The sequence below is a fragment of the Dendrobates tinctorius genome, unplaced genomic scaffold, assembly GCF_039654945.1.
Source record: "Dendrobates tinctorius isolate UK_male_01 unplaced genomic scaffold, ASM3965494v1 ptg000206l, whole genome shotgun sequence".
Lineage (NCBI taxonomy): Eukaryota > Metazoa > Chordata > Amphibia > Anura > Dendrobatidae > Dendrobates > Dendrobates tinctorius.
The window spans coordinates 2,178,802-2,192,747 of NW_027361873.1; the positions used below are offsets into that span (position 1 = coordinate 2,178,802).

Below are 13,946 nucleotides of genomic sequence, written 5' to 3' on the forward strand. Positions count from 1 at the left end.
AGATGGAGATTATCACTCTCTAATATATACAGTGTGTTTATAATATATACTGTATATCTATATATTTATCTATAGCTCTAAAATTAAACTATAGTCTATTTTGATTGAACTTGGCATTTTGAGATTATACTAATGAGATGTATTTTGTTCCAGCCAGGAACAATGATTGAATGGGGAAATAACTGGTGAGTTGGAATAATTTTACTCTGCAGGCAATTTAATGCTATTTGTTTCTTACTTTATTTGTAGATTGATTTCAGTGTGTACCTTATCATTGAAGACTAGCAGAAAATGTTTTTCAGATTTTTAAACTTAAAGGGCTTGTCTATTAATTAGAAAATAAGTTGCTAAGAATGGGATGTACTACTTGTAATAAAAACCTATATTCCCCATTGAATAACTATTCTTGAGCATCTTTCCTTTAGGCTGTGTGCTCACGTAAGCGTTTTTTTTTGCGCATTTTTTCCATGCAAAAACGCTTGAAATGCATACATTAAGCATCCCATTATTATAACGCATTCTGCAATTTTTGTGCACATGATGCGTTTTTTTCTGCAAAAAAACCGCAGCATGTTCATTAATTTTTGCGGAAAAAAGCGCATTTCCAACTATGTTCTATGAGAATGTGGATGCTCCGGAAAAAAATGCGTTTTTCCTGGGAAGGAGTCCGGTTTTTAGTCAGGAATTTTCTGCATACGTGGGTACATAACCGTATCATTCTGTATTAGTGAATAAATTGAGAACTGGGTGTTAATATTCCCCCTTTCGTGGTTGGTGTGACCAGACATAGTCTGGCCTGTCAACACTAATTGGACAGTGTCAGACTGTAGAGGCACACCCCAAACAATGAACACCCACTTGTCAGTGTACTCTTGGAGAGAAAAGAGAAGATGCTTCAGAATTATTGAAACATCTTTGAGACAATCGCTCAATATTACACTGGAAAAAAATTGGTTGCCTTAGGAGATAATGACAATATGCATAATATATAGATAGACATGATTAAGAGTGGCCATACGTTGCATATGGCCCGCATACGGCACCATTTTGAAGCTGATTTTTGAGAGCACCACATCTAAATTTCTAACCAAATCTCTCTTCCAACAGTCTTGGAAACACTTTTGCCTTAACAAATTTCCCACAATAATACTAAATGGAATTTGACTAAAGTGTTTTCCAGCTTTGCTGCATTTAGACCTTTTTTTTTTTTTTCTTTTGGTTCCAAGAAAAGATCATTTGTTAGTGTTGTGAATAAATTAAAGGGAGTTGTCTGACTTAAAGGGAAAATATCTACAGATTCATGCTGCCTGAACCACTGGCAGCATTAATTGGTCACTGGCTGCGTGATTGAAGCCAGGTCTGCTTTATTCTGTAATGCTGCAGTGTTTTAGGGAATACATACTGTGAAAAGCTGGCAGGAGACAGTGGTCTCGATTCAGCAAAATGTCTGCACGCAAAGTACTCCTGATTGGCGTAACATTTCTGGTGAGGTGCATGACAGTAATGTTATGGCCTGTGCTTTTTAATGAATTAGGCTCTTATTCCTGCACGTCCAAGGTTCAGATTGACGTAGGCAATGCCAGTTCAGCCTTAATGAATCTCGGGCACCGTGCATCTCAGTTGACTAGTACTACAAGGCCGCTCCGTGGCTGGCTTCTCAATGCCCTGCCCCAGCAGACTGGAAGGCCTTTCCTTATGTGTACATAGCGAGAGATGTGTCGGTCAAGGCAAGGAGGAGCCGCCAGGAACAAGCCTCAGACTTGTCAGCCAAGACTCATGTAACTGGATGGTTAAACAATAGCTTTTACAGTCACCAACTCCAAGCCATGGGGCTCCAGCACAGATTATGATTAACATAGAAATAGATTTTTTTCAAGCTGATTATGCAGAAAAATACTTCCTCTATTAAAAAATGCAAACTGTGTCAGCTGATATTTGATATAGTAACAGGAAGTTGTACTTGTCAGGAAGCCATGGGAAACACTGCTGCGCTCAGCACTTGCTGTATTGTTTTACTAATTCTGCTGCATCCGGCGATCATAACTGATTACATTATTGCATTAAGGGCCCGTGCGATCAAGCATCGCCAGGAGAATCAGGAAGCCGTGGGAGGATTCTTTTCTCAGATTGGTGAGCTGTATGTAGTGCATCATCTTTGGGGTAAGGATTAAAAACCATGAGCAGATGTTTAATGCCCACCATTTAAAGGCAATGTCTTATCTTACATTTCAACAATTGAAAAACAATGTAAAGTATTAATGTAGTGTTTATTTTTCATATTTTATACAATTAAAAAAAAAAAGTGAAAAGTGTTGATGCTTTTAAACAATAGGGGTAGCAGCTGCTGAAATTTGCTGTGAAAACCTAGTCTATTCCTGCAGTCACAATGTGAGCCCTTAGTAAATATGGGCTCGATACTCTCCCACGTGTCTGACATCACTCCTCCCCCCTCCTGACTTCAAAGATCACAGTGTGGAAACGGTTTGTTGGTGACTGCGAAGTGATAGACATATGGACAGTGTCACCAAATATTGTTGCAGCATTGACTTTGTTAGTTGGTGGTGCGCTGTATCACACATGATCGGATTAGATACATGGCCCAGCGGTCTGTGTTACTCTATAGCATTAGATATATACTGTCACACATGATAGAGTATGCTTAACCATGTAATGTTATCACACATGATGGGATTAGATTCACAGCTCTGCTCAGTGTAAAGCCTCATTCAGATGTCTGTAATGCAGGAACATCTGAGTTTTTACTGCTGCATCTGCAAAGCGCTTCTCAGGAGAGATACAAAGCGTATAGCAGCATGATGATTTCTCTGCTATGCTCTGAACACTGCGGTGGACAGTGGCAGGGTAGCACAGGTCAGTCAGTGTAACATTGTGCTACTAATGATCAGCTACCGAGCTGTTCTCACTGCTGGAAAGTGTCCCCACCCCAGCCCTGCTGTCTACGCTCAAGGCTGCAGCAGTTACTTTTCCTAGTCGTAAAAACAGCTCAGTAGCCCAACATTAGTAGTACATTGTCAGACTGCTCTATCTTTGCTCACTGTTGCTGCCCGAGTAGTTTTCTCACCCCTGAAGCTGGGACTACCTGTCATAGCTCGTCACTGAATGAGTGGTGACTAGTAGAAATTCTAAAGCAACAAAAAAAAAAAAAAAAAAAAAAAAAATTGTGCCTGGCTCCCCCCACGATTGTGAACAGAAACGCCCAGGGGGATGTTTCAATTCACAGGTGGGGCAGCCACATACTTACCGTATATACCCCAAAATGGTATATGCTATGTTTCACTTGTATGTAAAGAAAAAACTGTCAATTTTTTTATCTTTTTTTTTCCCTTCTACAAGATGGGTAAAACCATTTGAAATTTTCGCAGATCTTGTTATATATATATATATATATATATGCAGTTTGTATGTTCTCCCCATGTTTGCTTGGGTTTCCTCCAAGTACTCCGGTTTCCTCCCACAATCTAAAGACATACTGATAGGGAATCTAGATTGTGAGCCCCAATGGAGACCGCAATGATGTAAAGCGCTGTGGAATCAATGGTGCTATATGAGTAAGTGTAACATACAGTTATATCGATATAATGTGTATATGCATTTTAGAGAGCTTGGGAGACTTAAAGGAAACCTGTCACCAGTTTTTGAGCTTATGAACAAATGCCACCACTTATAACTGCTCCTGTGCTACATTTCTCAAACGTGTCTATCAGCTCCTGACTCTCTCCCCCCCCCAATAATACCATTTGATATGCTCCCGCGCTGTATGTAAATAAGAGTGGTCCTGTCCGATGGTCTTCTTTGCTGCGGCTTAGGCCTGTTTCACACTTCCGTTTTTTCAAATCCGTCAAAATCCGTTGGTTTCCGTAAAAAAACGGATCCGCCATTTTTTTGCAGGATCCGTTTTTTTGTCCCATAGACTTACATTAGTGGTTACCGCGGATCCGTCAAAAAAACGGATCCGTTTTTTTAAAAACGGATCCGTCTGCATCAGTTTCCGTTAAAAAAACGGAAACGGATCCGTTTGGCGGACACAAAAACGGAAGTGTGAAACAGGCCTAACGGCCCTCCTCTCTGCTCCTAATCCCGTCTTCATGCTTTGATTGTGATGTGTCATCCACATAACGAACTGAGAGCTTTGGCAGTAGCTTCACAAGACCGCGCAGGCGCACTCTGCTCTGCCCTACTGTGAGCAGAGCATTAAACAGCACTATGCAAGTGCATTGCGATATCATTTGAATGAGTGCACAGGCGCGAGATGTCTGTTCGCCATTCACATCAATCACAGCAATGCGCCTGCACATTGCTATTTTATGCTCTGTTCACAGTAAGGCAGAGCAGAGTGCGCGGTTCTGTGAGGCTGCTGTGCAGGCGTGAGCTGTAGGTTTGCTATGTGGATGGCGCATCATATCAATCAAAGCAGGAGGACGCGATTAGGAACAGGGAGGAGGGACGTACGCAGCAGCAAAGACGTCCATCTACCGGACCACTCTTATTTACATACAGTGCGGGAGCATATCAAATGGTATTTTTGGGTGCATACAGGGGGAGTCAGGAGCTGACAGACATGTTTGTGGAATGCAGCACAGGAGCAGTTAAAGGTGGTGGCATTTGTTCATATGCTCAAAAACTGGTGACAGGTTCCATTTTAAAATTGCAATCTTTTGATTGCTTGTTCTATTTTACTGCAATAATGAAGGCCACAGGACAAGTATTTTTCTCCTGTGAAACCCAACCTGTGTCTAAACTTCACATGTGTAACAACATGGCATAACAGAGGCATTCAGCAGACTACCAAGGCAGCTCCATTGCACCCACAATCATGTCATAAGAGGGGGGGGGCCCAATGGACAGCCAAATGGATGCCCTGGCTGTATAAGCACTCCTTACCCTGTCATTGTTAGTTTGTTTACTGTAAGTGATATTTATATTTTGCTGTAACCCCTTCTCATGTACAGCACCATGGATGTAATGGTGCTATATAAATAAATAATATACTGCGGTCAGAGATTGGCATTTAAGGGGTTTACAACAGCAATCTGAGCTAGCTCAAAACTTTGCTCTTATTAGCAGATGTCCGTTTTATAACAGTCAGCACCTGCCCTGTTTAGTGCGGGCTCTGCTCCTGAGCATGCTCCTCACACTCGACCCTTTCCAGGATATAAATCCCTTATGGAAGGTGAAATGGTTAAAGGGCTTGTCTTACAAATGCGATCAGCTATGTAGCAATAAACGGAGAGAGCCGATGCAGACATGGCCACCTCTTCACTCACTGCTGGTCAGGCTTCAGCTGGAAAGGCTGAAGACGGTTACTCATCATGGAGACAGGTATAGATCCCAGAGATACCATAAATATTTCTTGAGTAGACCCATTCAATTAGCAGATTACATTCCTTTTGTCTAGGAATGTAATCACTTTTGACTATTAAAATGGCCACCGTCTTGTTAACTGACTATGAATAGGCCAGGGGCCTGTGCAGAAGGAAACGACAATGCGGGGAACTCGACATATCTTTACAGTACATGGTATAGGTATCTCCAGTAGCAGGGCTTCCTACTGCACATGCTCATAGGCACCTGTCTACTCAGGTTTCTGTGAGTGTAACAAGACAGTAACCATTTTTACTCTATAGTGATTACCTCCCTAGGCAAAAACAAGTGATTTGCTAATTAAAGGTATTTAGTAGAGATGAGCGGATTGCTTCGCTTGACCCTGGCCCACATTCCAGGTTGGTCCTTACTGGCTGTAGACAGGAGCTGTTTGAATTTCCTGACCTTCAGGGATCCCAGGCTCATCCTGACTTCATATGCAGGAGTGTCGTACAGATGACAACACACTAGGTTGGTGAATCAAACACTGCAATGAGAGACTCGCAAGATTGTAGCTCCTGTTCACAACCATTGAGCATTGACGTGGAACATGGACTGAGGGATGTGTGATGCGATCTGCTCATCTCTAGTATTTGGGAATTTATAATTACATTTTACTTATATTCCTGTAGAGACCTTTTAATTCTATAATGTATCTTTATATGTGTGAGCTAATTATTTTTTCATACAAATCTCCAAATCCCCTGCATTGATTAATAGCAAAATTCTGGCTGTGTGTAACAATCACTAGTATCCTGTTCATATGTAGATGGTTTGCAATAAATGCACTTGCACCATGTTCATACTATGCTGCAAGGGATAAGAAGTCAGTTGGAATCAATACTTTAGCGGAAAAGCAAACAAAACACTTTATTTGCCTAGCTCTGCCCATTCCCCCCATAATAAGCGAAATGAAAAAAGTAACTTATGCCGTCTTCGCAAAACGCCTTTTCCATTGAAAAGGTACATTGGAACATTTGCTTAAGCTGAAACCTTTGCGTATTTTCTGTTTTTAATCAATAAATTTGAAAAGTGAGTTAAAAGTGGCCTTTTTTCTTCTAACAGGAGAAGTTGAAGCCAAAAATGCTAATGTATATTGGAGAAATGATGCAATTCTGTGTCAGCTTGTAGCAGCTGTTTAAAAGATTTATTTATTTTTACCTGTCAGTTGCAAATACAAATCTCACCAACTACCCTCTCCACTTTGGTTTACTGTAACCCTTATTTCTCTATCGCTTCATTGGGGGACACAGAGACCATGGGTGTACGCTGCTGCCACTAGGAGGCTGACACTATGCACAAAAAAAGTTAGCTCCTCCTCCGCAGTGTACACCCCACCGGCCGGCCGGAAATTCCCCAGTTAACCCTTATTTAAAAATGAATGTAGGAGTCTGAGTACAATGAGAAGGTACTAGCTGCCTCCTAAAAAGACAAATATTGGGGTGAACAAAACTTTCCTACACTTGACAGTTTTCTGTGTTTTTTTTTTTTTTTTTTTTTTTTTTTTTATAGATATTCTCACCAATTTACATGGTATCTGGCAACAATTGGGGCCATTTTGAAAGCCCCAACATTTAATGTCACAAGTTTAGATTGCTTAGGCTACTTTCACACTTGCGTTAGGAGACGCAGTGCACGGCCGCCGTGCAGCTCCGCCCCCTCCGGTCAGCTCTTCGTATGGGCGCATGACGCTGCATACGACCTGCGTACCCTATCGTTAGCAATGGGTGCGCAGGCCGTGCGTTGCTATGCTTTTGCTGGGGCATGCGCCCTTTGACAGTGCGCCAAACGCACCGTGTTGCATTTTGGTGCGCTCGGCGCACCGTCAAAAGGGCGCATGCGCCGGCAAAAGCATACCAGCGCACGGCCTGCGTACCCAATGCTAACGATGGGGTACGTAGGTTGCATGCAGCGTCATGCGCCCATAGGAGGAGCTGACCGGAGGAGGCGAGGCAGGGGGCGGAGCTGCACGGCGGCCGTGCACTGCGCCTCCTAACTCAAGTGTGAAAGTAGCCTTAGTTTAAAAAAAAAAATGGTTGCGTTCCCAAAAGCTTGAAGGAAACCCATCAATAGAAAATGACCTATTTAAATTAGGCTGCTGTGTTGCGTGTGTATGTACAGTATGTATATATGTGTGTGTGTATATATATATATTATAAAAATCGCTGATATGAGGGATATGGTTCAGAGCCTCTTTGCAGCGATTAACCAGTCCTTCAATATCAAACATTCGCCCGCGGACCAGGAGGTTTCCTTCAGACGGTCTAAACCACCTTCCAAGGTCTTCGCTCATCATTCGGAGTTCCAGAAGATTATTTCCAGAGAGAGAGAAAATCCGACCAGGCGCTTTCAAAGAGGAAAACGCCTTGGTGTGTTATATCCTTTCTCGCCGGAACTCATTGCAAACTGGTCAGCTTCACCGGTTGTGCACACGCCGGTTTCAAGACTATCTAACAACACGGTCCTTCCAATTTCTGGGGGAGCATCTCTAGGAGACCCTAATGACAGAGTCATAGAATCTTTTGCGAAGTCAGCTTTCGAAGCGGCGGCATCTGTTCTAAGCCCGGCCTTCGCTTCTACTTGGGCTTCTAAGGCCATAGCAAAATGGGCTAAGGACCTCCGCCAATGCATTGTGGCTGGAAACCAGCCAGAGCAGCTGGCGGACCTCGCCGACCAAATTTCGCACGCAGGCGAATATTTGGTCTCTGCCTCCCTGGATGCCGCATCTTGCGCAGCTCAGGCATCAAACAACTTGGTGGCTATTAGGCGCACAGTTTGGCTTAAGGCTTGGCAAGCGGATTTATCGTCAAAAAAGTCCCTCACCAGCTTACCGTTTCAGGGATCGTGTCTCTTCGGCGATAGGCTGGACCAGGTTATTAAGGACGCCACCGGGGGCACAAGCTCCCTTCTTCCCCAGTCAAAACTTTGTCTGCCTCCTCCGAAACGTCAGTTTCGACCTTTTCGTCGCTTCACAACAGCAGAAAAGTCTTCTCACCAGCAGAGGCCTCAAGCGTGCCAAGATAGGAAAAGAGTCTCCTTTAGGCCCTCTCCTTCCTGGCGATCTCCTTCCCAGGGTAGATCTACCAGGGCCAGACCTGGAAGATCTTCCTCCGCATGAATGGCATCAAAACACCGGCGCATCCGCCCCCAGGTGGGCGGCCGTCTTCTTGCCTTCAGGGACGTCTGGCTTACCTCGGTGGAAGACGCTTGGGTCAGGGAAGTTGTATCTTCAGGATACAAAATAGAATTTTGTTTCTTGTCCTCGGGATCGATTCTTCGAATCCCGGCCCCCGAAAGACCCCGCCTTGGTTCCGGGTTTCTTTACAGCCATCACCTCTCTTCTCAGGTCGGGAGTGATTGTTCCCGTACCAGAAAAAGAGCGCTTCACAGGTTTCTATTCAAACCTGTTTGTAGTGCCGAAAAAAGGCGGCACGGTTCGGCCCATTCTGGATTTAAAATTACTGAACAAAAGGGTCCGTCTGCGACATTTCAGGATGGAGTCCCTTTGTTCAGTAATCGCTTCCATGGAGGCACAAGAATTTCTGTGCTCCAAAGACATTCAGGACACCTATCTACATGTCCCAATCTTCTTGGGTCATCAGAAATTCCTGCGTTTCGCGATACATCAGGATCACTTCCAGTTTGTCGCATTGCCGTTCGGTCTCGCCACCGCCCCCAGGGTTTTTACAAAAATCATGGCAAAGTTGATGGCCATTTTGAGGATCAGAGGTCTCGTGCTCTTCCCGTACCTCGACGACATCCTCATCAAAGCTCCATCCTTGCCCCAGGCTCTCGAAAGTCTGACCATTGTCTGCGACACTCTCGCCTGATTCAGGTGGATCATCAACACAAAAAAGTCCGGCCTGGTTCCAACACAACGCCTTGTGTTTCTAGGCATACTTTTTGACACCCGTCAGGCAAAGGTCTTCCTTCCCGAGGACAAGAGAGTAACTCTTCGGGATGTTCGCTTGCTTCAGGGCCCCCGACTCGCTTCCCTCCGATCAGCCATGAGAGTCCTAGGGAGGATGGTTGCAACGTCGGAGGCGATTCCCTTTGCCCAATTCCACTCAAAACCGCTTCAGCGGGCCATTCTGTCACAGTGGAACAGGTCTGTCTCCTCCCTGGATCGTCCATTTCGACTTGCATTTCGGGTCAAACTGTCCCTCAATTGGTGGCTGACGTCTCCTCTCATCACCCAGGGCCGGTCGTTCCTTCCGGTACATTGGCAAGTGGTGACGACAGACGGCAGCCTTCTCGGCTGGGGCGCAGTGTTTCGCCATCTCACAGTACAGGGCCGTTGGTCGACGCAAGAAGCGACTCTTCTGATCAACGTCCTAGAGATACGGGCTATTTTCCTGTCCCTGATTCATTGGGACAAGCTGCTCAAGGGTCTGCCAATTCGGATTCAGATGGACAATGCCACAGCGGTGGCATATGTCAACCACCAGGGAGGGACTCAGAGTTCCTTGGCGTTGGCCGAGGTATCCAAGATAGTTCATTGGGCAGAAATGTCAGTCCCAGCGATATACGCCGTACACATTCCTGGCGTGGAAAACGAGGCCGCCGATTTTCTCAGCCGCAAGGGCCTCACGGCAGGGGAATGGTCTCTGCATCAGGAAGTCTTCCATCAGATTTGCCTTCGATGGGGTACTCCAGACGTGGATCTGATGGCATCCCGTCTGAACAGGAAAGTTCCACGGTTCGTATCCAGGGCCCGCGACCCCCTTGGGGTGGGCGCAGATGCTCTGACCATTCCTTGGTCACAGTTCGCGCTCCCCTATCTGTTCCCTCCTCTTCCTCTTCTCCCCAAGCTGTTGAAGAAGATCAAGGCAGAAGGGGTACCTACCAGTCATCCTCATCACGCCGGATTGGCCCAGAAGATCTTGGTTCGCAGACATAGTCAACCTTCTCGCGGACGCTCCTTGGACACTTCCAGACAGACCAGATCTGCTGTCTCAGGGTCCAATTTATCACCCCAATTCTCGGTCGCTCAATTTGACGGCGTGGCCATTGAGACCGCGGTGCTGAAGTCAGGTTTTTCAGATCGGGTAATTCACACAATGATCCGGGCTAGGAAGCCTTCGTCTTCCAGAATATACTATCGAACATGGAAGGCCTATTTTCATTGGTGCAAGTCCAATCGCATTTCCGCCGATGTCTTTCCTGCTCCCTTCAATTCTAGCATTCTTCCAGGTAGGCTTGGATGCTGGTCTGGCCCTTAGTTCTCTAAAGGGTCAAGTTTCGGCGCTTTCAATTCTTTTCCAGAAGACGCTGTCCTCTCGGCCGCATGTCAAAACCTTTTTGCAAGCGGCAGCCCATGCAGTTCCGCCGTATCGGGCTCCAGTGGATCCCTGGGATTTCAATCTAATCCTAGAGGCTCTGCAAGGTTCCCACTTTGAGCCTCTCAAGGATGTTTCTCTATCCTTTCTCTCTTGGAAAGTGGCTTTTCTCGTGGCCATTACTTCCATCCGCCGTGTCTCAGAGTTGGCGGTTCTTTCTTGTCGACCTCCTCCTTTTTTGGTGATTCACCAAGGTAAAGTGGTTCTACTGCCTCCACCGTCCTTCCTCCCCAAGGTGGTATCTGCTTTCCACCTGAATGAAGACATCGTTCTACCTTCTTTCTGCCCGGCTCCAGTTCATCCCCGGGAACGCTCCTTGAACAGACTAGACCTGGTCAGGGCGACGACTGTCTTTTTGGCTAGAACTGATGCGTTCCGGAAGACAGACTCCCTTTTCATCATACCAGATGGTGCACGAAAAGGCTTGCCCGGCCTCCAAGGCGACTATTGCTCGCTGGATTACATAGTAACATAGTTATTAAGGTTGAAGGGAGACTTTAAGTCCATCTAGTTCAACCCATATCCTATCCTAACTTGCCCTAACATGTTGATCCAGAGGAAGGCAAAAAAAACCCCATGTGGCAAACAGTAAGCTTCACATTGGGAAAAAAATTCCTTCCCGACTCCACATACGGCAATCAGACTAGCTCCCTGGATCAATGCAATATTAAGGAAACTAGTGTGTGTATACCCTGTAATATTATACTTTTCAAGAAAGGCATCCCGTCCCTTTTTAAATTTTAGTAGGGAATCACTCATTACAACATCATATGGCAGAGAGATCCATATTCTCACTGCTTACAGTAAAGAATCCGCGTCTGTGAGTATGCTCAAACCTTCTTTCCTCCAGACGTAGAGGATGCCCCCTTGTCCCCGTCACAGGTCTAAGAGTAAAAAGATCATTAGAAAGGTCTTGGTATTGTCCCCGCATATATTTATACATTGTAATAAGATCACCCCTAAGCCTTCGATTCTCCAAACTAAATAACCCCAAGTGTAATAACCTGTCTTGATATTGCAGACCCCCTAGTTCCCTAATAACCTTGGTCGCTCTTCTCTGCACCCGCTCCAGTTCAGCTATGTCTTTCTTATACACCGGAGACCAGAACTGTACACAGTATTCTAAGTGTGGTCGCACTAGTGATTTATATAGAGGTAAAATTATGTTCTCCTCATGAGCATCTATGCCTCTTTTAATGCATCCCATTATTTTATTTGCCTTTGCAGCAGCTGCCTGACACTAGCCACTAAATGTGAGTTTGTCGTCCACCCATACACCCAGGTCTTTTTCAGGGACTGTTTTGCCCAGTGTTTTACAATTAAGCACATAATTATACATCTTGTTCGTTCTACCCAAGTGCATGACCTTACATTTATCCCCATTAAAGCTCATTTGCCATTTATCAGCCCAAGCTTCTAGTTTACATAAATCCATCTGTAATATAAAATTGCCCTCCTCAGTATTGATTACCCTGCAGAGTTTAGTGTCATCTGCAAATATTGAAATTCTTCTCTCTATGCCCCCTACAAGGTCATTAATAAATGTTAAAAAGAAGCGGCCCCAAAACTGACCCCTATGGTACCCCACTGCTAACCTTGACCCAGTCCGAGTGTGCTCCATTAATAACCACCCTTTGTTTCCTATCCCTGAGCCAGCTCTTAACCCACCTACAGTGGGGCAAAAAAGTATTTAGTCAGTCAGCAATAGTGCAAGTTCCACCACTTAAAAAGATGAGAGGCGTCTGTAATTTATATCATAGGTAGACCTCAACTATGGGAGACAAACTGAGAAAAAAAAATCCAGAAAATCACATTGTCTGGTTTTTTTTCATTTTATTTGCATATTATGGTGGAAAATAAGTATTTGGTCAGAAACAAGCAATCAAGATTTCTGGCTCTCACAGACCTGTAACTTCTTCTTTAAGAGTCTCCTCTTTCCTCCACTCATTACCTGTAGTAATGGCACTTGTTTAAACTTGTTATCAGTATAAAAAGACACCTGTGCACACCCTCAAACAGTCTGACTCCAAACTCCACTATGGTGAAGACCAAAGAGCTGTCAAAGGACACCAGAAACAAAATTTTAGCCCTGCACCAGGCTGGGAAGACTGAATCTGCAATAGCCAACCAGCTTGGAGTGAAGAAATCAACTGTGGGAGCAATAATTAGAAAATGGAAGACATACAAGACCACTGATAATCTCCCTCGATCTGGTTCTCCACGCAAAATCCCACCCCGTGGGGTCAGAATGATCACAAGAACGGTGAGCAAAAATCCCAGAACCACGCGGGGGGACCTAGTGAATGAACTGCAGAGAGCTGGGACCAATGTAACAAGGCCTACCATAAGTAACACACTACGCCACCATGGACTCAGATCCTGCAGTGCCAGACGTGTCCCACTGCTTAAGCCTGTACATGTCCGGGCCCGTCTGAAGTTTGCTAGAGAGCATTTGGATGATCCAGAGGAGTTTTGGGAGAATGTCCTATGGTCTGATGAAACCAAACTGGAACTGTTTGGTAGAAACACAACTTGTCGTGTTTGGAGGAAAAAGAATACTGAGTTGCATCCATCAAACACAATACCTACTGTAAAGCATGGTGGTGGAAACATCATGCTTTGGGGCTGTTTCTCTGTAAAGGGGCCAAGACGACTGATCCGGGTACATGAAAGAATGAATGGGGCCATGTATCGTGAGATTTTGAGTGCAAACCTCCTTCCATCAGCAAGGGCATTGAAGATGAAACGTGGCTGGGTCTTTCAACATGACAATGATCCAAAGCACACCGCCAGGGCAACGAAGGAGTGGCTTCGTAAGAAGCATTTCAAGGTCCTGGAGTGGCCTAGCCAGTCTCCAGATCTCAACCCTATAGAAAACCTTTGGAGGGAGTTGAAAGTCCGTGTTGCCAAGCGAAAAGCCAAAAACATCACTGCTCTAGAGGAGATCTGCATGGAGGAATGGGCCAACATACCAACAGTGTGTGGCAACCTTGTGAAGACTTACAGAAAACGTTTGACCTCTGTCATTGCCAACAAAGGATATATCACAAAGTATTGAGATGAAATTTTGTTTCTGACCAAATACTTATTTTCCACCATAATATGCAAATAAAATGAAAAAAAAACAGACAATGTGATTTTCTGGATTTTTTTTTTTTTTCTCAGTTTGTCTCCCATAGTTGAGGTCTACCTATGATGTAAATTACAGACGCCTCTCATCTTTTT

At 44.8% G+C, this 13,946-nt stretch overlaps 1 protein-coding gene across 1 annotated transcript in view; it reads left to right on the top strand.

The window, feature by feature from the left end:
- NIPSNAP1 (nipsnap homolog 1) overlaps positions 1-13,946 on the top strand; it is a 76,537-nt gene that overhangs the window by 30,239 nt on the left and 32,352 nt on the right. The window contains exons 7-8 of the mRNA XM_073554079.1: positions 154-185; positions 2,066-2,160. Of these exons, the coding sequence (XP_073410180.1) occupies positions 154-185; positions 2,066-2,160 (127 nt within the window). The remainder of the gene's footprint in view (positions 1-153; positions 186-2,065; positions 2,161-13,946) is intronic.